Source organism: Thunnus maccoyii, chromosome 7 (assembly GCF_910596095.1).
Source record: "Thunnus maccoyii chromosome 7, fThuMac1.1, whole genome shotgun sequence".
NCBI lineage: Eukaryota > Metazoa > Chordata > Actinopteri > Scombriformes > Scombridae > Thunnus > Thunnus maccoyii.
This window is the reverse complement of record NC_056539.1, coordinates 20,934,541-20,962,276: the sequence shown is the minus strand read 5'-3', so window position 1 is coordinate 20,962,276 and position 27,736 is coordinate 20,934,541. Positions and strand designations below refer to the sequence as shown.

General features: G+C 40.3%; 1 protein-coding gene across 3 annotated transcripts in view; it reads left to right on the top strand.

Annotated features, from left to right (window-relative positions):
- ptprsa (protein tyrosine phosphatase receptor type Sa) overlaps positions 1 to 27,736 on the top strand; it is a 250,644-nt gene that overhangs the window by 154,807 nt on the left and 68,101 nt on the right. For all 3 annotated transcript variants that reach the window (XM_042417834.1, XM_042417835.1, XM_042417833.1), the window contains 3 exons: positions 15,766 to 15,876; positions 26,351 to 26,620; positions 26,855 to 27,436. In XM_042417834.1, the coding sequence (XP_042273768.1) occupies positions 15,766 to 15,876; positions 26,351 to 26,620; positions 26,855 to 27,436 (963 nt within the window). The remainder of the gene's footprint in view (positions 1 to 15,765; positions 15,877 to 26,350; positions 26,621 to 26,854; positions 27,437 to 27,736) is intronic.

Here is a 27,736-nt window from a genome sequence, read left to right as displayed (position 1 = left end):
TAGATATGTTGTCTTGTTCCCATTGATTAAACCCCACTGAGAGGCCCATAAAGCAAAGTCTAATTATATAGCTAATTAAGTGCAGACCCTGGAGTGGCCCCGGGCAATAAGGGGTAGATATTTTAGGTCGATGATTTGTCACCATTCGAAAAATTCAATAACTCCTATTTGATTTGTTGCTGCAAACGTAAATCAGGGTAGACGCCACTAAATAAAGAGTCTATTTCCATTGAGTTCCTGCCCCAGTTGTGGCCCTCATGAGCTGTACACTCAAAAGAATCAATTTGTCATCTCATTATTTATGCCTTGCCACATACAGAAAGCCCACAGCTCCCTAAAATGCTTTTAATTTTAGATATACTTCATCTTTAACTTACTGATGCACTCCAGTCTTGAGGTAGACCTTTGACTTTTAAATGCTCAAACCAAAAGCTTCTGTCAATATATGTGTGACTGCTTGGATGATGTTGTACAACTTACTAAGAACTCTGTTTTTGTGTAAAAGTGGCCTGAGCTCCTCTGGGGATATTATGTTGTCCTGAGGTGATTTGGAGAAGGCTGTCAGTCAGTGCATTTGACTTTAGTTTGAGGACAAAGAGCCCCCATATGGGAGAGCGCTAATGTTAATGTTTTCACCTTCATGCTGATTTTTTTGCACAGCTAGCCGTCTCCTAAACAATTTAGGCCTTCCAACTTAAAGGTGCCCTGTGGTGTTTTCTTGGAAACAAAGGTTGTTTACATTCAGTGTTTCTCACCAAAACACATTTTGTCCTTGAGGTCTAAAAACATGTTGAGTGCAACTGCCTTCCTCATGAAACATAAGCAAAGCAGGTTTCTTGAATATTTTGAATTGTGCAGTGTTTACATCCATGTTTGCTTGCTAGTAGTTTTCCTCATCACTACCTTTGATGTGGCATTACTACATTACCAAGTGTCTATTAGTTGAATAGTGTAAAACATGTTTCATACATGGGCATGATCCAGACAAAATAGTGACCCACTTGTAAAAGCAATGCTCCATAGAGCTACTAGTAGTAAAAAAAAAAACAAAAAACTCCACAGGGTACTTTTAACTCTTGAGATTCAATGCACCTCCTGACATGTAAATCATAATTAGATTGTCACAATATTACAGTTTTACCATAGTAAGCTCCACCATCTTTTAGGTTGTATATAGGGTCAGCTCTGCTCTAAAATTTGGTTTACCTGGTAAACTTGTCAACATTGCTTTGAGCCACTGAAGATGATGGTTAAAGGAATTCAGCTTCCTGTCTCTTGTCTAACCTCTGTATCATCTTTCGTGTTTCATGACTTCTTCAATTGCCTTTGTGTGTGTCTTGTCTAAGTGAATGAATGAAAACAGACTACTGTTTTGTTCTCTCTCTGTGTGTTTTGTCTGTATTTGTGTCTGAAACTCAGATGTGTCTCAGTGCACATCGCAGAGTCTTCAACACATTCCATTTGGCTGTGTCCCATAACACAAGTTAAAACATGAGAAAAACATATAAAATACAACTGGAAAATCAGACTAAGTCTGTTAGATTTTACAATTGACACCAAAAATAGATTTTTTTAAATTTTACAAAACACACCTCTAATTAGAATTATAAATTGTAAATAGAATTTATGTTCATTAAGAGGTTTTATTTGTGACCTGAAAAAGCACTACATTTTCCACACTAACTCATGGTAATGAGAACTGCTCAAATACTGTGTTACACAAAACCCAACTAAACATAGTTTCTTTATTTCTTGGGTGGCAGTCACTTACAACCTTAACCTAAAATGAACTATGTTGTTCTTTTTTCTATTTACTTTCCTTTTTTGTTTGGGATTTTCAGAAACCTTTGGTAAGCCCACTCACTTTCCTTGAAGCAGATGGCATATTTAAACTACTTTCCAAAATGCATGCATCCCTTGCTCTTCCCTCACCCTCTTCCTCATTTGCCACTCATTCCCTATGTTCTCTTTCTATTTACCCTTAACTTTTATGTTTTTTCACCCATACTACTACTGATGCCAACTGTATCTACTTTCACGGGTCTCAAGTACCTTATGCAAGGTTACTTTGGAAGTAGCTGTTGCCTTATTTACTTTCCCTGACCATATTATCCAGATTTGAGACCGATGATGCCCCCTGTCACTTCAAGTTCTTTCTCTCTGCTGTGTTGCAAGACAGCAGGATTTGAGGAAATAATTGGACTCTGTTTGAATCCAAGACAATTATTCCTGTGCAGTCATAGCCTACAGTATTATTAGGCTTCTGGTAAGATATATAGCAAACACGTTGCTCCACAGATACATGTGACTGGCTGTTTTTTTTCATACTCAGATGCAAACAGTTGAACCTCAGTTTTCACAATAACAACTTTGAGGTCCAAAAATACCCTTGGAAAATGCAGCAAGTGCTGATAGGGGCTGAAAGAATCTTGAGTTCTTTCCAGGTGAAGGCCACTGCAGGAGTGCTGTATGGCCAAATCCTCCAATCCCACACTTGGGCTGGGTCGAACCTCTGGTCTTGGCCAAATATTTTCTCAGGAGAGCATTTTCTTCTTCTGCCAGATTGGCCCACATCCCCGCTGGCTTACATATCTCCAGCTAAGGCCCTATTGCCCATGTTGAAGGGTGAGGGCTTAAGTAATCATTAGATTTGGCCACATTTTATACTCCTCCTGACTTTTTGAACTACTTGCAAAAATATACCCAGCCACTTTAAGCTGGGTATATTTTACTTACAGTTCAAACTATATGTTTATGTAGGAGGGCAGAAAAGGACATTGCTTTCCCTTGTTTCAATACCAAGGCTCTCGTCAGGTAATGTTAGCTTTAGGGGCTTTCTTTTTTGCTGTAGCCCTTTTGCTGGAAAGCTCATTCAGCAGCCAGGCAGGATTTATGCTGATGAGAAAAAGGCCTGTGCTCTCAAGCCCCCTCGGCTGCCATCTTCTTATGTCCTCAGCACTTTGAGTAGCCATCTTGGGTCTCTACGTTTAAGTATTTAGTGTTTGTTTATGGTTTTTGTTTTAATGATAAATACACTTCAAAAAATCCTAAAGCAGAAGAAATGTAAAAGTTTTGGCAGTGGGTAATTTTCTGATTCTACAGTTGATCAGATTGCTGTTGGCAATTTCTGAGGGTTACCTGTTTGCTCTTTTGCTGCAGACACACTCTTAAGCCTCTGGGGGTAACTCTGAGATATCCATATATGGTGGTAAAATACAGAGTTCTGGGAAGAGAAGGGGAGGAGAAAGGGAAAATGGTTGGCAAACATGAGTTCAAAAACGTACTCAGCCTCCAGCTCCTGCAAATGAATCCCGTACCTATCTTATGTGACCTCACTCTGCATGATGATGAAATACATTTATTGGTCTGAATTATTCCGACCTAAAACAAAAGACATTTTGATAATAAATTTGAATATATATACTGGAAGTATATCCAGTTCTTGTTTGCTGACTAGCTGGCTGACTGGTTCCTTATGTGCCAGACCATGCTGTGCTGGCGGGGCAGTGATATTTGTGTGAGGGTCCCCTGAGGAGCTCCTCTAGAGGTGTGGAGGGAGCCTGACATTTCTCCCCAAGTCCCTGTGGCTGCAGACCCCAGGCCCTCGCTGGCCTTGTCAGCCAGAACAGATTAACCAGAGGCCAGAGAGACAGTGAGAGGATCGGGAGGAGTGCATATTCATAAAGAGTAAGGTCTTTCTTTATACATACAAAGGTGTAAAATCATGACCTGACATTGGCTGGCTCCTTTACACACAGATTTATGCACATTCCAATGTGAATCATGCATGAGTTCAATTGCACTTAATCTTAAATGTGCAAGAAATTGCTCACATTTGTTGGCATCAAAGCTGCTCTGCAGGGAGTGGCTAGGACCTCTGCGGATATGGCAACAACAGCCAGGTTTGCTCTGAGACCTGCTGCGACACCACCAGGATGAGAAGGTCAGCCAGACTCACTCTGGAGGGTGGTCAGACTTTGACACTCAGCCAATCACGCAACCTCATCCGCCTCACACGCAGATGGGCAACATCTCTGGCCAGATTGCCTCTGGCCAGACGACATCCTTCAATAATATTTTTTAATATATTCAGAGGGTTGTTTAACAAAACAGCTGGGGTGGTCTGTGGAGCAAATAATGTCGCATTTAATAATGCGAGGAGGTCAGTGGCCTGTTGAGGTATATTTAGGTCATTGTCACTATAAGCTGATCAACCCCTGGCTGACCAAAGCTTAGAAGTAGAGCTTATGGCCATTAGGTTGTGTGCCCATAATACAGGTGGATTTGCTATTGTACAGTAATTGAATACTGGCTGGCTACTGCAGACTCAGCTGCCTGGTCAGATCCTTGGTTAGGTTTTATTTTTTATTATTAAGAAATCATAAGTTCCAATGACCTAGACCCCTCTTTTCCTTCTCATTTTTTTTGTAGATTTTTCTTTGAGAACCAATGCCTTTGAACTGAACCACCTCTATCTATTAATCCCTCACCCTTCTTATTAATCTCCCCTCTTTTGCAGTCCCTCTTTTGTCACAAGTTTTTATTAAGGTCCACAGGTGATGGCCTTCCCCGTTACAAACCTGCTTTATTAACCTTAACCTTATCCTAACCTCAACCTAACTTTGACCTTCACCTCACCCAACCTTTAACGAATAACCCCTTAACTCCCAACTAAAATTTCATATCAGCTAAAGCAAATTAAACCAACAGCTTCCTGCAGCCTCTAATCAAACTCTAACTCCGTAACAATGTAACCTTCCCAGAGCCCTATTGTCCTTTGTCTTGTGATTACCCATGATTATGTGATCTCTAAAATGGTTGCAGAAATGATTAAAATGTCACTGTTGTTTTGTCTGGTTTTTCAATTATTCTAAACTATCACCGTGGCAAAGCTATGCATATAGTGCACTGTTTATGGATACTAAATAATGACAATCCTTTTGGGTGGATTTATAGAATACAAAAATACTGCAAATAGTCAAAAATAAAGGACATTTTATATATCTAAAATGTTTCTTAGAAATGATCTGATCTGACTCTGAAAGACATTTTTACTTTTATCAGACACTGTGGATATTTGTAGCAATAAATCTAATTATAAATGTAATCATTTTAAATTACATTATGGTTAACAGTAACAAATGCACCCTTTCAGAGTATGAACATATTCATTGACATATTTTTAAGATTTATGCAAAAGCACAGTGCAGTAACATAGTGCACAGCAACTCTAAAGCAAGAAAATTAATCCACCTAGGTGCATTGCAAACCAGGCAGAACTTCAAACTCAGTGATTGCCTCCTACCTGCTGGTATCACAAAGGATGCCTCTGTATGCAGAGCTGCAACAGCAATCTGACCAGAAGGTATTGAAGATTTCTTCCGTGTACCTAGCCACCCACACCCCTTAATGTACTGTATATGATACAGAAATTGCCAGTATCACTTTACATTTTAAACACCATGTTTCTTGATTTTATTTTATTTTTTGACCGTTAGAAGTATTGTTGCTTTATTCGTTCAGCTAGTTGATAGGAGGTTTGGCATATCTTGTTCTATGCAACATGCACAAATGCATACACACAAACACAGGGTATAGGGCTGTAGTGTTAAGCAAAATGGTCAGTAGGTACCCTTGACCCTCAGCTTTGTGTCTGCAAGCCTTCAATTGTAGGTGGCACCTCCTCTGGGCTAGCACCACCCTGCTGGCACTGTCAAGGGATGGTTAAGGGCACGTTGTTGTAATGAGTCATCCTTAGATTTAGACAGGGAGACACTTACAGAAAGGGAAGAGAGTGGAACTGAGAGAAAAGACTGAAATACACACAGGACATCAGACATAGAGTTAAAGAAAGAGAAGAATGAAGGAACAGATTAAATAAGAAAAAGAAAAAGGAGTCAAGAAAAAGTTAGAAAACAATGTCGGAGACAAAAAGCCAAGAGCGGAAGGACAGTTTAATGCTTGGCAGAGAGGGGGTTGGAGTTAAGCTGGCTCCCCTACCCATACCAAAGCTCTGCCTACAAGGGATACGTTTTACATTGCAGCAACAATTCGGGCTACATTTTAAAAAGCCCACCAGCGACTGACTGGATAAGCTCAGTATTTTATTGTTCCTAATGGGACATTTGGCTTGCAGTCAGGCATGTAACACAATACAGACCCACAATAAACAAAGAATAAGGAAATACACAACTTACAGTGAAATGAAACATTGGAAAGAGCTAGGAGATTGAATGACCGAGGAGGAGGGATGAAGCTTGGGGTGAAGAGTCTATCTGCCACAGTTAAGCAGGTTTATGACTTGTAGTGTAAATAAGAACTTCAATCTGTGTGATTTAACTTGCAGTTGCCTGAAGGTACAGTCTGAAATTCTAGTTCAGTGGAGACTCCATTCACCCCCCAGCAAGTTTATAATGTAGATACCCGGTATAGAATGGTAGCAACCCTAACTGCTTTACTGACCTCTAATTCAAGGTCAATTGGCTGGGAAAAGGCTTATGCCACTGGAGCAATCCATGTCAACTTGAGGTCAAATCTCTCTATCTCTTCCTTATCACCCAGAGTTGCAGCCATGATAAAACACATGCCAAGACCTCAAGCTTCTTAAGCTCTGCCGATGAAGCATTGTATCCTCTCTTAATATGTCTAAGGCAAGGAAGGAGAAAAAAGAAAAAAAAACAATAAGAAGATGGACTGTGCCAGCCATATAAAGCTCCCTATTCCTTTGTGATACCAGCAATGTGAGGTATTGTTTTTTCCTATATGAAAAAAGCCCCATCTCTTAAAGCCCTATAAGAGATTACCTAATGGTTTTATAATTTAGTTCCAGTTATCCACCTTCCAACCCAAATAACTCTTCCTAACTATTACTAACATTAACCTTTAACTAAACTGATGTTGTGTCTTCATTTTTGTGTCTCCTCCAGAGGGTACCCCGATTCGAGGTAAGATGTTTAACCATCACAATTAAAAAAGATTTTTAAAAAAAACAAACTTAAACTGACACATAACCAGACATAACCACTCGTTCCTCCACCCAGCTGACTAAATAAGATGAATATCCAGGATCTTTTCCTTTTTAAGAAATTACAAACCTTTTCTCTTCACTAATATTTATATGTCATCTGTGTTTGTGTTCTGTGTGCTCCGTACATACTGTTTGTTAGCCTGATCATGTGTTTCAAACTCCCATGTCCCATGGCGTCATTGATGTGCAGCTCCTCCACCTCTGTGGGCGTTCTGTGTTTGTGTCTTCCTACCTCCTCCACATCATCAGTGTCAGGAAACTACCTAGCAATTCTAATTGTGTTGCCAGCTGGTTATGGTACAGGACTAGGAAGGGTGGAACCGAGGGGAGGGATGGGGAGAGTTATTACAAGGCGGTTTGTTTGCTTTGTACCTCTGACATTTAAATTGTTTGGACATGGACATGGGGCTGGTGATTGGTGATGGGTAATTGAGAGGGGAGGGTGGGGGGTGATGGTCTTATTTGTTGATAAGGCCAGGCTAATGAATACTGTAAACACAATCATAGCAACCCCCTTTCTTCCCTCTCCTTCTCTGCTTTGATATCCTCCTCATCCTTCTGTTCACCACTAGAGGCTAGAGATACTCATGGTATGTTGATGAGGAAGCATAAATTACATTTGATTTACTTCCCTCCCTTCCTGTTACTCTACGACAGAGCACCTTTCAAAGACAAAATTAAGGAGGCTGCTGAGTGAAATGGCCACCCTGTCAAAAACGGCAGGAGTTACACCCTTTGAACATACCAAAAACAGCTTTTCTAATGTCAGAGGATGATCGTGAGGATATCAAGGCGGAAAAAAGGGAGTTAAAGCAGTGTGACTCCATGAATTACACGAAAGCTTTATTCAAATAATTATTTCTTTCCCCTCATTTATTCATTTCCCTGGACAATTTAACTTTCACTTGTAATTATCCACCAGGCTTTGCCGCTGAAGCATTCTCCCCCAGTTGATTCATTGTTGTGATTCAGTGTTTTGTTGCACAATGCTTTTATTTCACAGGCTGAGCAGGTAAGTGAATATCTCAGTTTGCCATGTACTGTATGTCCCCTGTATTCAAGGGGATGGGATAAATGCTTTTGGTTTTACAACAGTTTGGAACAGCTACATTTTGACAATAGAGTTCCAACTGTAAGATTAAGGTCCTCCATCCTCAGCCATTACATACAGTACAAGCCATACGTAACAGGAATCTCTAATAGAGATGGGTATCGTTAGGATCTTATTGATACTACTCTCCATTTGATGCAAAAAATAAACACATGACATGAAAAGATGTGAAAAGATTCAACAGTTATTTTATTATCACTTTTTTGCAGAAATAAGAAGTTAAAATGTTTCCCGTATACATAATAAGGGACGAAGCTGTGGCTGCTGCTTGACTGACATCTATGTAATTATTCAGGAACATAAATTAGAAGTGCTTAAAACCGATACTAACTGTGTCCTGAGATAATAACCGCACCACACCACTTATTTCTATAACAATAACAAGTTTTACTTTGACTTGACGAGGTTGAGACAACGGAGCTGGGAGGCTGCACTGAGGACGTAGGCGCAGCAGCTGCTTTGTTAAAGCAGTCAAACACAATGCACTGCTTCAGATTTATAGAATGTTGTATTTGTAAGTGTTTCATGAGGTTGCTGGTGTTACCCCCTTTACATGTAACTAGCTACATTTTCATTAAATTTAGTGAAGTGCCCACACTTTTGAACATTTTGCACTGTCTGCCATGACTGGAGAGCACAGAATGTAAACATGCAGTTAGAAGGACAAAAATGGTCTGTTTGCAAAGATGAAAACACATCAACAGGCTAAATGTCCACATGTCCACAAAATCTCTCCATTTTGTCCTTCCATCTACTTTAAGCCTGTCCTTCCTAGGCCAGAAAATTTGATTTGGTTTTTAGGAAAGACACTGCTCGTCCTTCTGCTAAGTCATTGTACGTCACTTTGTGTAAGCCAATTCCCAAAATGTAAAATGTGCATAAATTTTACTGCCATACAAAGCTGCACAGGTGCTGGCCAAGAGGTAAGCAATAGGTAGGAAGGTAGTTGGACTCCCTACCTGCGTCATTACTGATTTCATGGGAGCGTTACAAGCCACCAGATGGGCGCTGACAACAATGGCATCACACGTGGGGCCCCATGCTGGTGCGATCACAGTATAATGACCTTGGGGTGGTGGCAGAGCGTGCCCGAGTGACAGCCAGGATACAGACAGAAGGAGAGAGAACGGCAGGTCCTGACTTAGCTGCCGTGTGGTCAAATGGGCTATCTTCTCTTTTGTGTGATTCTTAAAGCTGCAGGATCAAAACTGAAATCTGTAACTTTCCACCTGTTGTCACCCTCCATATTCAACTATCAACAAAAATAGCAGAGTTGTGGTGGACGTTTGTGTGGAAAACCCATGTTTTTTTAACAAACTGCTGCAAAACTTTGAAATGTGCCAACCAGGGAAGTGTAATTCTACTTGGTTTATAGTATTTATATATGATGTATGAATATACAAACATGGTGTTTAACTTTTAAAGTGTATCTCAAATTATGCAATTGTGGCGTTTTATGATACAGGATCAAAATATTTTTACTAAAGCTAATTAATACTTATTCCAAATCTCAGTGAGTTGAATTCATGTACTTGACAGGTTATCATTTGTGTGTATTGTGTGCATTTGTGAGTATGGTAGTAGGTGGGTTTTGATTACACTGTAGGAGAGTTTTAGTGAGCTGTGTTTGGATGAGGGGATAGAGTGGAAATGACAGGAGAGAAGATGAGAAATGAGGGACTAATAAGAGGCATGAACTGAAACAGAGAGATAAAATGGTGAAAAGAACAGCGTGCCACAGGCAGGCCTGACTGGCCTGTGGTAGGAGCAAGAGGGAGGGAAAGAAAGAGTGAGACTTGGCCAGCCATTTTGTTGATCGCCTAAAGAAATCAATCAAGGCCCGCTGGAGCACACTAATTGAATTACACAAGTGGGACTGGGGGGGTACACATGGCAAAGCTGCTACAAAACAGCGACAGGGGTGGGCAGACCACGGCTTCAGGCACTTTCTGAAATTAATCATCCATGCCGGCCCCTCCTCGCTTCTTTTTCCCCTCTGTCCCCTCATCAGTCCTCCTGTTTTTCTGTGCTTGTGTGTCTCTTCAACTCTTCCTCACACCTCTCTCTGATTATTTTGTTTTTTTTTCTTGCTCTGCACCTCTCATCAGTGAGAATCTTTCCATACCTTACTGCCTTTTTCATTTTTTTTTCTATATCTTAGTTTCTGATTTTTCCCATTCTTTATTCTCCCTCTAAAACTGGTTATATATATGGGTTTGTCAATGTTGGTGTTTTATTAAAAATGAGATATTGTCTGATATGACATTTCCTGCTGCTGTAACGTTGCTGAAAGGAAATTAAAAGCCCTAAAGGGAATTTTTTAGTTTAAATCCAGTAAAATAACTGTTTCCCCTACTATTGGATAGATATGTAGGTAGCCCTGCCTTCAAGAGCAGTCTAAATCCTTGCAAAATTCTGGCTAGAAATTGATGAAACTTAGATATATTGGCCACAAAGTAGCCACTCTAAATGGCTTCACAGCAACACTGTCTGTTCCATAATCTAAATTGGCCTTCAAAAACATGTATTTGTTGAACTCTGCCCAGGCAGTCTTCTTTGTTATCACACTTTGGCACCTCAACGCTCCTCATCAGATCAGCCTGCAGCATGCAGCACTGTTAACCAGGGCAGCTGTCACAGCTGGGACAAATGTCCCAGACCCACTGCCCATTACAGCCTTCTTTATCAAATGGATGAAGGTAGTGAGCAAACAGCAAGGAGTGGGTAGCAGTGGAGATTGGAGGTTGTGAGTGCTGGTGGGCAGGAAGGGTCACTTTGACTGAGATGGAGACTAATTGGTCCACATGGAAGTGATGTCATTATTATCAGGGACTTTATTGGCCTGAATTGTAGCTACTGTTTCTTCACCTGGACCCTAATGGTGCAGCATACATCATGGAATAAGACAGAAAGAAAGGACTGAACCAGTCTGCCCTCTTCTGACCCAGAAAAAACATGAATTATTGCTCATCTGGGGCGGTACTTCCTGTGGTTTACTGATGGTCAGTGTGGCCTATAAGTGGATTGAGAGACTGCTATGTCCCAGGACATTCTCAGGTCTTTGGTGTTTATTCCCACAAACACTCACATGTCCTTCAACATATGTCCTCTTTCAGTGTCCTTGAACAAGATAAAGTAATAAGTAAAATAGTAGTCCAATTTTAGGTCACTTTGGATTAGAATTAAAGGTAAAATGTGTCATGCCATATCAGCACAGTGTGATTGAGCTAATATCATATCAAGTACAGTATAACTAACCATGCTTATTATTCATCGTGCCATCTCTTGGCAAGCAGAATAGTTATCTTTTCATGTTTCCTAATGAAATCAAGCAAAACAGACTGGTCTTTAGAAGTTACTGCAACTGTGTTTGTGATAAAACTTCACAGCTGGAGAAAGGGAAGACATGCCACTAGGCCCCATGGAGGACTCACTTCATGAGCACAGTATGGCCATTTTGTGAGCGACACGGTAAATTGCTGTTTGTCGCTAGGCAAGTCTTTTATCAGTAAAGGCCCATTGTGTGAACAGACTGGGTGCATGGTTTTTATTGTGCTTGTGAAAGATAATTTTTAGCATTTATTTCATCCCTTGTGTTTCCTCTTTTCCTTATTAAAAAAATGCCAATGGTCACTTGCGCTCTGGTAAGCCACAGGCTGGCAGGGTAGACAGAACGCAATTATGCAAAACACAGAGAGAGCCATCATTTTTTTAAAAAAGACAAAAGGAAATGGTAGGAAAGAGACACATGCTCGTGACAAGGTTTTTCAGAGAGTGGAGTTTGTTTTGTGTGTTCACATGCACATGCATGTGCAGGCTGCTGCTGAAAATTCAGTTTGTTTTGATTTGAGTATGTTAGAAGCCCTTAGAGGTCTGTTGTTGTTAAATGCAATATTAGTCTTTAAATGGACTGCCTGATAACCAAGAAAGAAGGAAATTTTATCAAATTATATGGTTAGAAAGATCATTATTACATTAATAGGATGAATTTGTTTAACTTTTTTGTTGTTTACAAAGCAGAGACTAGAGGAAAACATATGAGATAGGCATAAAAAATGACAGTATAGGTCTAAAATTCAGGCTGGCAAAACAATCTATAGTTATGTTTGTGCCATCTAGCAGCCATAGTAATGCACTCTGGCTTTCCAAAACCATTACAATTCACTGTTAAAAAATATTTATGTATTTATGGTGTGACAACACTGTGGTTAAGGTCTGGTTAGGTTTAGGCACAAAAACCACTTGGTTAGGGTTGGGAAAGATCATGGCTTGGGTTAAAATGATCACTTGAACCTTTGTTGTCATGGCAAAAGTAAACACCACGGCATTTGGTTTTTAAAAAAAATCAGGGTTGGGGGCAGGAAGTGAACGGTAGTCTTCTGCAGCAAATTCCACTATCTATCTAGCTATCTACCCAACCTGCCTCGTAACAAGGCAAAATCATCTTATCAAGTCACCTTTATATTGATGTCATCTGAAATGCATTACTTCCCCGGGTCATAATTACTACGGCCGCTAGATGACATAAACGTAATGCCTGAATTTTAGACCTATACTGTCGTTTTTCTTGTGAGGACGGGCTGGAGATAGGATAGTGGAAATGACAAACAGAGCAGATATGCAACTCAAAGGAAAAGCAGACAGTGTGGCACAACATATATATAACACCAGCGGGATATTGCATTACTACTATGTGTGAACCTGACAGCAAGAGGAGCATATAGCAGTTCAAAATAGAACAACTTGTTATTTTTCTTATGCTCTTCCTCTCCCTTACTATCTCTGTTACTCTTCTCTGGATTCCTCCATCAAACATTTGTTTAGTGGGTACAATTAAATTCATTATTTTTTTGTTTGTGTGGTAATTCATTTTCCAATTTGAATTCAGTTTAAAATAAATCCTAAATCACCCAGATTTTCACGAGAAGAATGTTTGTGCTTGCTAAAAGTCAGACATATTGTTTTATTATTTTCTTTCCTTCAATTTTGAGACAGAATAATAATAGACAAGTTAAAGACAGAAAAAGTAAGAATAAGATATACGAATAGTAGAAGTGTCTCACCAGCTCTTCTTCTCTCATTGTTCCTCTATATTTGTTGTCTCTTGCTTCCTTTGTCTCGCCCTCCTATCTGTTGCTCTTGCTTCTCCTCCCTGCCTTTTTCTTCCTTGCTTTTTTCCTGCTTTGCTTGTTCTCCCCCTCTCTGTGTTCCACCACTGGAAGGAGTCTTTATGTGTTCTTCACAGCTCTACTTTGAAATAATAACTAGAATATGTAATGAAGCCAGTAGGGGTTTGGAAACAATAGATAATAGCACCTAGCAAGGAGCCTCCACCAAAGATGGCGAGGAACAGATGAAACTCCCTCTATCCCTTCAAAGACTCCTCTATTTTTCCCTCCTTCTTGCTCTCTCTCTTTCGCCAGGAGGTACAATTCACCGCATTCAATGTTGGTTTTAATTGGCTTTCAATTAATTTTGTTTGGCTCATTATCTGTCACCCGTCCTCATTTCGGTGGTTGTGTTTTGTTGACCTTCAGATGACATTTATGAATATTATTTTTAGATACAGACATTTGTATCAGCAGTTGGCACACGTACAACATAAAATTAAAATGTAGATCATTTCTTGTGATTTAACTGTTTGGTAACAATAAACAAAAAGGGGCTTTAGCTCACCACAAGTCCTTCAGCATTATACTTTATGAGGTATTGGAGAAAAAAACTGTATTAACTTCAGTCTTCCAAAGATTTTATAATTCAGCACAGGGACTAACGTTGACAAGCCCCTGGCAGAGTTTTCTGGAACCGTCCACCTGGCGTTGAACTTCACACAGTCCTTACTTTGTGGTCTCCCTGGTGTTGAGGCGCTAGGCTTCTGAGCACAATCCAACCCACCTGCCACCGGGCTGGCATTTGCTGTTCCAAGCGCACATCAAACAGATCCAAATCAGGTCTCTGCATAAACGCAGAGTGAAGACTCCACCACCTGCACTCTGCAGGTAGACGTTTTCATTTGGATCATGAGCTTGGTGCCAGAAACAGCTCCCTCTGGGGGATGAGGATGATCTAAGCTATAGAGGGAAATAAAGAGACAGAAAAAATAAAGAGTATGGATCATTGTGCCTTCAGGTCTGTTTTTTTTCTGTTTTGTTTTGTTTTGGTTTGGTTTTTTTTACAATAGATATCTTAGTACTGAATCCAATGTGTAAAATACTCTTAGAGTGTTAGACCGTGGCCAAGGTAGAAGCATGACTAATCTTTATAATTAAGCAGGATCGATGGTCTCATTGGTGGTACAGCTGAAAAGCGTTATTAGACCAATGTTCCAGAATAGTAGCCTTGTACAACATTGTGTTCACTCTGCTTGCTGATGTGATGGAGTACGTTATGGTATATTACAAAGCATCCTGGGCAGCGGCTGGCGTATTGATCCTTCCTGGCTAAACGCTAACGAGCGATGGTGCTGTGTTTGTCAGGGAGGCCTGGGCTGCAATCTGTCTGCTGAGCCAGCCAGAAGCCCTAATGATATCATCAGGAAGTGCCGTCAACAGCGCTCTAACGAGGAATGATCTGACGCCCGTTGTTTCACCCCCCCCCCCCCCTCCTCTGTCCCCCACACCCCTTCTCCACTGTTGCTACCAAGCATTTAGGTGGAGTTTATTTGCACATTCAAGCGATACAATCTGAAAAGAGATAAGAAATACAGTCTGTTTGAAACATATATGCCCTAAGGGGATCATATAAAACATTATATCTGAAAATATGACAATGAGCAAATAAAATGAAGATAACAGAGAAAAATGAAATGAATCTGGAAGAAATGGAGAGTTTCATCAAATTGTAACACAGTGGAGACCAGTATTAAAAGAAATACAAGAATAATACATGAAAGGGAATACAGATTAATTAAATAACCCAATTACTACGGTAATCAGGATATCAGTTAATATGGATATACAGTAGTTTATTTTTCCCCTATGTGTTTACAAGATTTAAGGTATGTTTCTTTATACAGATGAGTAGTTATCACAGTTTGTAATTCTTTGAGCTGCGGAACTGTGGAGTGGCCTGGCTGCTGCATTATGCACCATGCCAGTGTTGTTCATTTGGACGTGAACTATATGTCTGGATATTTTCCCATGACCCCTCTTCCTTCAACACACACAAACTCTCCCTTGGAGAGTGCTATGCAAAGTACGATGTGTTAATCTCACTCAGAACCATCTCAACAACCTTCTCCATTACCTTTCATCACACTTACCGCATTTTTTTTTAAAGAGATCTCACATCTTACATACAGTTCTATACACCAACATCGCTGCAGATTTAGTGTGACTGATTCAGTCCACACTTTTATTTATTTAATTACTTCTCTTTTTATCTGCGGATGGCTGAGGCTGGAGAGGAACCCAGTTTGTCATGGCAATATGCATTAGCATTACAGAGAGAAACAGTTCTTGGTGAAATGGTCCTGAGAAATTCAAGATACCCTCCATTAAGAAGATTGTCTGACTCCTTCATGCACTGTCACTGACAGATCGACTAATCATTTCCTCCCTGCTTTCTTTCTTTCTCTTTGTCTCTTCCCCCTCCCTACTTGTCTTTGTTGAATATTGTCATTTCCCAGGTGCCTTGCAGATCGAGAACAGCGAGGAGACAGACCAGGGGAAGTACGAGTGCGTGGCGTCTAATGTGGAAGGCGTGCGCTACTCGTCCCCTGCTAACCTTTATGTGCGAGGTAGGGAGCAATCCAGCCCCAGAGCCAGGGCAAAAAAAACAACAAAAAACATCCACCCATACTAACGAAAATTTCTGCACAGTACAGCTCAGCTTTAAGTGGCATTACTGTTGAGCTTAACAAATGATAATTGCTTCCATTCTAGTCCAGCTGTATTTGCACAAAATGTATTTTGCAAAATAGTATTACCCGAGTTATATAAATCTTTTAGCATTGATAGTATTTCCTGCCCATAAATGTAATTTCATATGCACTGAAACTTCCAACTGTAAAACTATAATTGACCAACTAATGTTCTTCTCTGTTATGATGTTATGCTCCATTTTGTGTCTTTCAATGCCCTCCCCTACTCACTCGGAAGGAAATGTGTAGCACAACAAGCCGTATGTCTTTACTTTATCGGTTGTGAGACGCCTTTTACCTGTAATTGTGTGCTCGATCAAATGTTTCCCCCTCCATCAAAGTTATGGAAGCCCAAATGAGTCGGGAAGAACTTCTTTTTGATTAGTTTGTTTTTTTCCAGGTACAGGAGCATGACGGTAAGTCTTGATTTTGATTGTGTGGCGAGGAATTAGTGACCACCAATCAAAATCTCAACCCTTAGCCCTCTCCAGATTTTGGGGGAAAAGGATTTCATTGCTGAACTAATAGAAAAGATTGTTAACAGCTGCGTATTATATAAAAATTGCTCTATCGCATAGATTATAAATGGTATACTCCCTCTACGTTTTCTTCATGGTGTTCTGGAGCATAAATCCATAGTATTCCCCTGTTTCTGCTTTAGGGTATTATCTTTAAAGCCTTTTACAGTCAGTAGTAATTTTGGCTGGCATGCTCCAGCAAAGTGAAGATATGAAAAACAATCAGTCACAGGGAACGTTGAGTTTCATAGGAAACAGGCAATGAGGACAAAAGCCTACCCTCTACCACTAATGCTAAATGACAATGACTCCCTGTTGAGGGAGCTTTAATAAATTGAAGCAGATGCATTTTCGACATGTATTATTTATATTGTGCATATTAAATAAAGATGCCTCGGTATCTACTCAGTTTGTTCCCTCTGCTGTGTACCAAATAACTTTGTTCCCAATAAATAATTCACTACTCTGACATTATAAAATGGGTCAGGGAGCTGCTTTTTCATTATTATTGCTATTATCATACCCTGTGAAGTAGCTGCATAGGAAAGAAAAATCCAACTGTGTGGAGCAGAAGGTAGAAAATGGTTCGTCAAGATTAGTTTCTCCTCTTGTCAGCATTCATCCCGGAGGCTCATGCCGTCTCCACTGTGATGCAGTGGCACTTGCTGTCAAGTAGCTATCAACCTTGCTCATCATGTACAGCATAGTGAAATTAAAAGGTTTATGGCAAATTATGGTCAAGAGCTCTATAGGAATCATTAAATAACAATAATGGGAACACTTTGTTGACACAGCACTGGGATGTTTAGTAGTTCCTTCCTTTGGTTAAAAAAAAACACGCAGCAATACCCTGGTATCATTTCCAACAATTCATGCAATCTCCATGAACACTGGCTCCATCAGCATGCTTTTAAAAGGGTACACAAGGGTCATAATTATTCAGGTACTTTCACACGATGTAACACACTTGTTATGCCTTGATGGTGTCGACCTTTGTCTGTTTTCAGTTAACTTTTGTCAATCAATTCTGATACTTGATGTTGACTATGTTTTGTTCACAAAGCGAATTGCACTTGAGATTAGCAGCTGTAGTAGGGATCAATTTCCAGGGAAAAGAAAAGAAAAGAAAATCCTACATTTTATCTGGGGTGTATTGTACCATGGAAAATTGAGACTATAAGTCAAAGAGAAACCATAATGACAGTGCTACTGATTGGTTTCTAACAACATTTACTGTAACTGTCTTGAACTGCAGCTGCTAATTTCAGCCCAAACTGTGTCTTTTTTTATTTTCTATCTCTCATTAGTTTTTCTTTATTTTCTCTTTATTTGGTTTCCTTCTCTAACAAAAGCAAATACAGCCACCACAGGAGCCTCTCCTTGTGGCTATAAGGAGCTTGTGAAATTTTGAATTATGAGTATGGTACGCTTGATTTGACTCCAGTGGCGCCTCACTATTTTTTTCTTACCAGGCGACAGTGCGGCCACTGGGGTGAATCTGATTGTTTTGGTTCAAAGTTTATTTAAGGGGGGGCAGGCAAGTGTACTTTCAAGACGGGTTTCACTGATAGCAGGGACAAGGGAAAAGGAGGAAAAAGGATTAAAGAAAAGGGAAATGTAGCTGCAGCTAAACACCTTGAGGTGGCTTTTTTTACTCTCTCTGTGTTTCCCCTATTTTTCTCTTCTCCTCATGTCATTGTGTTCTGCATCAACCCCTTTACATCCCTCAGAGCTTCGAGAAGGTTGGTGTGTTTTTTCTTTTTTACTTTTTTTAACCCACATTTTAAAAAAAAATCAACATGTTGAAAAATTTTAGCTGTATTTGCCTATTACAGAGCTCAATTCATTACTAATTTGAAGAAATACTAATCAGTTAATCCAAACTGCTAAATGATTATGAAAGAAAAATTTTCTTTATTTCCAAGGAAGAAATGATGAAATCAAACCCGATTAGCTCGGGTTTTGTTAATTTACTTTTATGTTTGCATTGTGGGGCCTTTTCTCGTTTTGCATCCTTTGGTATTGCTTCTGCACCAAAAGGCTTTCTTGCACGTTTTGTCATGGAAACCCAGCACATGGAAATAACAGGACCTGTTGCATGAAGGGAGAATGTAACTGCGCTTGCATGCCTGTACAGAATACCTTTGGCCGTGTTGGTGTTTTTCTTTCTGCATTCCCTGTGTTTTGTTCAGTTGTTTCCTTTTCTTTCCTTGGTTTCTCTAAAAGTGTTTTCCCCGATACAACCCTTTTTGGCTTTTCTTTATTTAATTTATCCTTTTGTGTTGTGATTATGGTGTTGTGTTTGTGCGTTTTCCTTTTGTTTCAGTTCTGTTTCTGAACTTATTTTTCCGTTAAAAATGTTTGTCTTTTTGTGGTTAATTTGTTTGTGGGATTTGTGTTTCTTTTTCAAAAATGATGCTGCTTCTTGAGTCTCGGAGTGCATATGCAAATGCCGAATGAAATAATAAGTGTGTATACAGCCAGTGTTCCTGTCATCTTGTTTATAGCGAACCATTACTGAAAAAATTAGACCTGATTGGGCCTGATTGAGTTCCATGGCGCTTTCAGGCAGCCATTAAGGGATGCCATTTACAGTGCCGTGTGGATCAATAACAATATAATGACTTCGACATCACATTTGCTGTTGCTTAGCGGGTGCTCAAAGATACTTTTATTTTCAAATGGTGGCAGCTAGATGTGATTGGTTTTGTTTAGTGACTGCTGTTTGTGTTCCCTTGCAGTCATGACACTCAATCAAATTATAATTTATTATTCAACAGCCCCTTCCCTTTTCTTGTACACACACACGCAAAGAGTAGAATTGATTTTCAGGTTGACGAGACTAAAGTAATCAAGATTGTCAAACTGGACTACAACAAGAAACACAGTCATTTGTTTTTTGAAGCATTTATGCTGTAGTACCACAACAGTAATCAGTTGGAAATCAATGCAATCAGCCTTCAATGATTTATGCACCAACTAGCTTTGTACCAGCTTTTCATTATCTCTTAAGATTTTCCACCTAAATGTTAGAATCCGTTTGCACACCAGATTTTCCCAGGCATATTCAACTGAATCACATCTACATTGAATCTCATGTCACTTGCTGTAGTGAGCTTGCCTGTAAAAAGTAATAAGTACTAGTCTTATGAATACATAAGGTACATTTTTACATGGTTAGGGATATCACATCATTTGTATGTGTACCTGTGAAAGTGCACTGATCTCCTAGGAATTAGACTAACTCTGAAGTGTCTCAAAGTCAGATTGAAAAGTAGTAAATATGGGGTTTTTTTTGTTTGTTTGTTTTTCCCAGCAGCACCCTACACCAAATTCACTTTTAATCAAAGTCTAATTGCTGTTGGCCACTTCGGAGCCCGAACGTATGTTACTGAAGCACTCCTTGACAGTTAACATTACAAGTATGCTCAAGCTAGCAAGAGATTTTGAACAAGGGATTATCTCTTGCCCATTTGTGGGTAATTCTTGAGACTTTTGGCGTGCCAAAAGTAAATATGAGCCATTCTAAACCCCCACATATCAGCAGGACAAATTCCCTGAATGCTGAATATAGTTGATATATCTTGGGTCCTGGTCTACCATATGGCCACCATTTCTTTCCGTTGCTCCGGCCACATCACTTGTCCTTAAGGCAAGTCATTAGACAAATATAATCATTGATTAATATATATCCCTTCTAATCTAGTAGTTATCCCAGACACAAATGAGGGTTTCAATTTCAACACCTCTTTGCACCAATCAACCGTTAAAAGACATCAGTTGAGCCTGTAAATGCTGACATTCAATAATCTGTCATTGCTGCCCTCCACATAATAGTGTCCACAAAACTTGGCACAATCCCACTCAAAGAAACCGAGAATATTGAAAACCTGACATTGTCTACATTCAGTCTTCACAACGAATTCTAATTTCTAAGAATAACACTGATGCAGAAAGACTGTGCTGTTATGTACGCATGTGCATGTGTGCCCTCCTACAATGATATCTGCCTGGTTTTGAATGTGCTTGCATGTCCTGCTATGCATTTGTGTGTAACGTTGGGAAAGAAAGCTAGATTACACCTTATGTTCTCACTGGCCAAAGCAAAATCCTGCCATCTCTATTAGATGTTTGTCTCAAGGAAGTTAATCACCACCCCCTCAAAAAAAACATGTTGTAATTAGATGTGCATTTATCTTTTCATACAAAACACAAGTTAATCACCTCTTATTTTAATGCACATATATGAGTGAACTCCTTTTTCCAATCCGACTGATAATATTCACTGAAGGGATCACAACGAGGGGACATACTTGCAGTACTATTTGGCTGTTTGTCATCTACCTGTAACAATAGAAAAAAGTGATATGCTCTGAAAATCTCCTCAATCCACTGCTTGCTATTATCAGATACCCCTACCATGATTCCTGTCAGTTTCTTTAGGTAATAATTTCCATTTTGATGAGCCACCCATAGTGACTGTTTAGCATTGGCGCAGCCAAGGTATGTTAATACAGGCCAACCCCTGCAGCTTATATGTAAATGTTGTAGGCCTCAACCAGCAAGTGTGACTAAAGGATCTCCATACTGCGCCTGTGTCCTCAGGCAGCAAGAGGGTGTAATCTCAGCTTCAAGGTGACACTAAAGGCTGCACATTATTTTGGCTTCCCCCTTCATTTTGGGGCAGCAAAAACTGCCTCACCAAAATGGCCGATAATGTCCACCTTCTGACCTCTGTTTTTTGGCACAAATCCCTCCACAACACCACCCACTATTAGAGTTAGTGCAGTACTCTGGCGTTCTCTCTCGACTGCTTTTCACCTCGTCCACTGTAAGGCTTTTTGTCTTTCTCTCCACATTGGGGCTTGAAACAAGATTACTTGTTGTTAGTAGTCCAAATGAAAGGTATATGTTCGTTTTATTTTTTCTCAATTCCAAATGGGCCGGCTGGGCTCCTGGTCTCTGTGAATGAGGAGCCTGTCCATGCAATTGGGATTCTTTATTTTCTTTGTTCCACTCGCACAACATCTAAAGGGTAGGATAGCATAGGGTGCTAGACACACACACACACACAGCTTCTGAGAGCTTATCAGACCAATCATTTCTTACAAGCCTGTGTCTAGCTAATCATAGTGTAGTGACTCATTTGCATGTAAGTGACATTTAGACACACAATTACATTGTTCCCCAAAGTGTCCACTGCGTTTCAAGATTTATCATTTTCTTTCCCAAGACATAGTGTAATATGCTGTAGTATCAACTGACCTTGAGCTCTTGATCTTCTGTTGTAACCAAAGACCAAATTTATTTATGTCAGACACTGTGCATGCTGTTGACAGGTAGACCCCTCCACCACCACCACCTTTCTATTGCCCTTGTTTTCTAATTGTAGTTATAGTCTACCACTCATTATAGAGTGCCCTAATGCCATGGAGCATTTAAGCAAGGCAGTTCCTAACAATGCCTCAGTGATTGGTATATTTCGAATTCCACTGACTGCTCTCGCTGCTTTACCATTCAACTAGGGTTTCATAACAGAATATTTTCTAAATTATGGTTGGCTGCCCGATGAAGTGGCTGGTAAAATAGGCAGTCTTACAGCCACAGCCTAATGATACCACCATTTATCAGGTGGCTGATGTTACTTCCACTGTTGCCCCGACAGTGCACTGTAGGTAGCCAAAGGTGAACAGAGACATCTTCCTGTGGGGAAACCTCATTCACTCAGCCACTACAGCTCCCGGTCCATTGGCTGACCTGAGCCCCTGGGAGAGAAGAGCACCATCAGACACAATTTGATTGGACGTTTCCCCTAAAAATACAGACCCTGTTCGCCCTATTCAGTTTTCTTCATTCTTTTGGATCGGAGGCTAAATTCAAGCAGAGACAAATCATAGCTGAAAAACATCTAATAGTATTGATGCATACCTCTTTGTTGAACACAGCTGCACTCTGGTACTGTCTATGCTGTTCGGACTTAGTTCTTTTTGTGGATTTGTTCAGTTTGATTTGTTTTCTTTCATTTGATTTCGTGCGTGTGTGTCTGGAACAATGCTATATTTGGGAATGAATGGCATGCTTGGATGGGCTTGGGTGACATTTTTGGATTGTATTGGTTCTCTGGTGTCTGCCCAAGTGGATGGGGGCGCACCTGTACATGTCACTCATGCCATAGCCACACCCATGCATGTCCTTGTGAGGAATGGGCTGCCCTTTCACTTTTATTGTTTAGTTAGGCATTTTTTACAAATTTGAATGCAGATACACATTTTCTGTCCCCATATGATGGACTTTTTTGCCTTTTTTTTCCAATTCAACATGTTTTTTGGAATACCTCCCATTTGGACTTCATGACTATGCAATAATACCTGTCATGATGAGACAAAGCATGATATCTCAACCAAAAGGTCAAGCAACCCATTGTTAAATTCCATTTTTCCTACAGTTAGGGCAGAACAGATTATTTCGTAAGTTTCATGACAGATTTTTTTTTTCTTTTTTAAGAGCCGTGTTTGCTTCTAATGGAAGCATTTTTCCATATCGTAATTTATAGTATCGTAATTTGGCAGTTTTTAAGGACAGCATATTTAAATCTGCTATTGACCATTTTTCATGGTACATTCTCACAGTGTGTGATTTTGTGTACTACAAAAGAGCATTTCCTCAAAGGTCAGCGATTAACTTCTTGCCTTCAAGGTCAGGTCATGTATTGCCCAAGGTAGACATTAACAGTGACGTACAGGACAGAGGGGATGTATGTAGTAGTTCATGGAGTAGTTCAGAGGAGGACAAATCAAAAGCCTAACAGTGGCTGTAGAAGGTCTCCATCTATATTAGATTCAATCTATAACTGACTATTCATGTTTTATTAGTCTTTTTATGTGTAAAGCAGAATGCAGTTTCTAGTGCTGAATATGAAAAGGCTGGTAAAAGCCAATAATGGTAGATGTGCTTCACAATTTGGATTTGGCACAAAGTGCCAGCTTACTTTTAACAACTAACAAGCCTACAGACTAAATGTCATCATAATGTATGTACATGTTAGTGCTCATTTCAGTGCTCAGGTCAGTACATGTCAGTGTCCAGGTAAAAATTCCGTCAGAGTGTGTGCAGTTGATATTTGTGCCCTTAGTTTGTTGGAAAAAGTCAAACTGTCCCATGCAACGATCATATGAATCCCATTTGGATCGACACGGTGTATTTTGGAATGCTACCTATCCTTGACGCCCCTCTCAGTCTCCCCCCAACCCCGATTCTACCCCCCTCAGTCCCCACCCACTCCACACACACACCTCACATCTGCACACCCTAAGACTTCCCAAGTTACATTTGCATTTTTGGTGCAATGTTTAAGGTGGGGAGGAGGGAAGGTGTAGTTAATTCTTGCTTTTAAGCCCCAGTGTGTGAGACCTCCAAACCCACTTTGAGCCATGGTCTTTCTTTTGTTTTGGTTTAGAATCACAGTCTCCTTATTCTATCCCCCACTTATGCCCTCCTCCTCCTTCCCTTTCTCCAACAACCCCCAACCCTCCCCTTCCCCTTTGCGTACTGTACAGTATGTCTGCGTGCCCATCCGTCACTGTGTGTCTGCCCGTCTACCTCTGTCTGTCTTATTGTCTGCTGTCTTGCTGCTTGAGTCTGTTTTGTTCTGCCTTGTGTCTTGTCTCTTGTCCCTGTCTTTCCTGTCTTGTCTATCTGTCTGTCTCTCAGTCAGCTCTTCCATTTAGTTCATCATTTTTTACTTCTACATCTGCACAACTATCCTTCTCTCTCTTTGACCTTCTTTGCATCCCAACAAACATTTTGACATTGGAATAGATGTAGATACAGGTTTGAAAACCTGTTTAAAATACAGTGACGCATGAAGTATGGACCTTTAGTTATCCATAGCTGTTCCCTGTATTCATTTTCATGAATTCAATTCAATTTTTTTAAAATAAGTTGAAGTTTTGATATTTACTTTTTCATTTTCCACAAGAGGGTTTTCCCTGGCTCAAAACAAGGTGGTACCTAACCATTTGGGCATGTAAAAAGATGTTTCTCCCATGATTATGTATTTTGGATGTTTGGTGTTCAACCGGACAGCAATAAGGGTATCTCTCTAACTCAGCTTATCTTGGGTGGTCAAAACAAATACTTTAATCAGTCCCCTTAGATTAATATAGGCAAGGGAAACCCTGCATTATATAATCTCGTAAAAACTTTGTGCTCATTTGGGTAAGCATTGAATTTGGCCACCTTGTGTCATTATCTGTCAAGTGCTTGCTGGGATGCCTCTCATGACCACAAAGTGTTTTTGCTAACTCATACTCTTTCACTCTCTAACTCTGCATACTGTACACACGCACAGTCTTGCCTACACCAACGCAAAAATATATACATCCATGTATATACACCTACACGCACATGCAAGTAAAAAGTACCTTTCACATCCTCTGCGTCTTAGGATCATTATCAACCTCCTTCCACTCAAATTTCAACTCCTATCCATGAGTTTTGAGGTTCTCCCTGTCTCCCTGTCTTAGCTCTCATTCTGCCCTTATTCATCTACCTCTCTCTTTCTTTTTCCCTCTATCTCTCTCTTGTTCTCTGGATTTCTACTCCCTGTTGATCCAGTTCTGTTTCTTGACTCCAACACTCTGTGATAGTAGACTCTCTAGCTACAACTACTATAATTCTTTTTCTATGTATTTCTAGGCACACACCTTGTTCCTCTATACTTATTTTGTGTTAACTGGGACTGCGATGTGACAATGTGCCACCATCACATTTTGTCACATTAGCTGGAGAAAAAAAGTTTACACAGCATTGAAGCGGGTTACCCCCCCTTTACCCTCCTCCAAACCTTCCCCTCTCTTTTTCTTCCTCTGTCACTTTTTGCTCCTCTGTTCCCTTTCTTTCTATCCTTTCCTCAGATGCTCTATCCTTTATCTTGTATTTCTTCTTTCCTCTCCAATCGTCTTTTGTCTGGGCATGCTAGCGACCCTTCAGTTATATTCCTCTATGCATTTTATCTCAATTTTATATCTGATTTTGTTATCATTTACTCCTTAATTTACCTCGGTCTATTTATGCATGCTGTCTGTGAAACTGATAGCTGCATCTATCAATGGAACCGTGTCAGATCTTAATAAGGCTTTGTCCAGTGGATCTACCCTAAACCACAAAAATCTGATTAAAGTTTCTCATCTTTAAGATATCTAGGCAGTAGAGACAGGTAACAAGTGCAAATATATGCTAGAATGCATTTAGAGACCTTGTAGAAATGGTCAATAGCCCAGTAACCCTACACTTCCTGTGCTATGGGAGAAGCCTATAATGGCCTGCTTCCTGTTTGGCATGAGTGCCTGAGAGGACAGGAAGTTCCAGGTTGCCATGTTGGCCTTATGTGATAGCATTATCACATGGCCTTTTCTACACACCTTCATAGTTCGGGATTAGGTTATGCTGTAGTTGGATATACCTCAGCAGTTCAGTTCCAAAGATGAGAAACTCGTAATAGATTTTTGTGTCTTTAATTGTGCTGTGATGGGTCAAATATTGGTCAATGGAACCTTGTTGCTATGAATCGTTGCTTTATTGTTAATCTATATTGTTGTTGAAGCAGTTCTGTTAGTTTAGTTCCTTCTCATTATTTGTATATTTTTATGTTTTGAAAAGTCTACTTTTATTTTGTGTTTCAGTTCACATTTACCATGTTGAACCTTTTGTGTTAAGTATTTCCTTGAGAAGGGTCCATTTTCATCGGCCTCTCTTGTTACCTCTCTTTCTCCTTTTTTTGACTCCCTTGCCCTCTTTTGTCATCCTCTCCCCCTCCTCATGCCTTCTCCCAGTCCGGCGGGTGCCTCCTCGCTTCTCCATTCCACCAATGAGTCAAGAAATTATGCCTGGTGGCAGTGTGAACATAACGTGTGTGGCAGTGGGGTCCCCCATGCCTTACGTCAAGTGGATGCTGAATTCGGAGGACTTAACACCGGAGGATGAGATGCCAGTGGGTAGGAATGTTCTTGAACTGAGCAGTGTCCGTGAGTCAGCCAACTACACCTGCGTGGCCATGAGCAGCCTTGGCATCATTGAAGCTGTGGCACAGATCACTGTCAAATGTAAGAGATAACTATGCTCATCAAGAAGGGTACTTATGAGGAAGATTATCAGCAGCTAAGTTTTGCATGTACAACTTGTAGAGAAATTTGCTTTCACGTTGTGAATTGGATTAATGTTCTTGTAGCATTGTGAATGAATGACAAAGTTTTCCCTTTTTTTAGCACTCACTTAAGTCACTGTCATAATAAAATGACTGCCTCTTCTTTCCCTCCTGTCTCCTGTCAACATAACAGCTCTCCCCAAGCCTCCAGGTACCCCTATGGTTACTGAAACCACCGCCACCAGTGTGACCATCACCTGGGACTCAGGAAACCCAGACCCAGTGACTTACTATATCATCCAGTATCGAGCCAAGTCCCCAGAAAGCAAGTATGAGACAGTGGATGATATCACCACTACACGTTACAGCATTGGTGGCCTCTACCCCAACACAGAGTATGAAATCAGAGTCTCAGCTGTCAACACAATCGGTCAGGGTCCTCCCAGTGAGCCAGTAGAAACCCGGACTGGTGAACAAGCCCCTGCTAGTCCACCACGAAACATCCAGGCCCAGATTATTTCCCAAAACACCATGATGGTGCGCTGGGAAGAGCCCGAAGAGCCCAATGGGCAGATCAAGGGCTACCGTGTCTATTACACAATGGACGACTACCAGCCCATGAGCCTATGGCAGATCCATAATGTCCAGGACAGCATAATCACTACTATCCAGAGCCTGGTTCCCCAAGAGACCTATACCATCAAAGTCCTTGCATTCACCTCTGTGGGTGATGGACCCTTCTCAGAGCCTATCCATGTCAAAGTGCTGCAAGGAGGTAAGGATATGACAATTGATTTGTCAGCTTGGTTACTGGTGTTGAAACTTTACAGAAATTATTTTATTCCACTGGTTTTGTACTCTAAAGTTGAATTCCATGTCAAATTTCATGTACAATTGACACCTCTTTGATGTTGAAATATTGCAGAAAGCAAGTTGTTTAGTAAGTTTAAAATAAGTTTTACATAAATTTGGTGAATGTTACATCTGCTTCCTAGCCTTCTACTTAAGGAGAAGACTTAGATAAGCAATGAGGAACATCTTCAGCTGTTTTTGTGCATCAGTAGCATATTTCTGA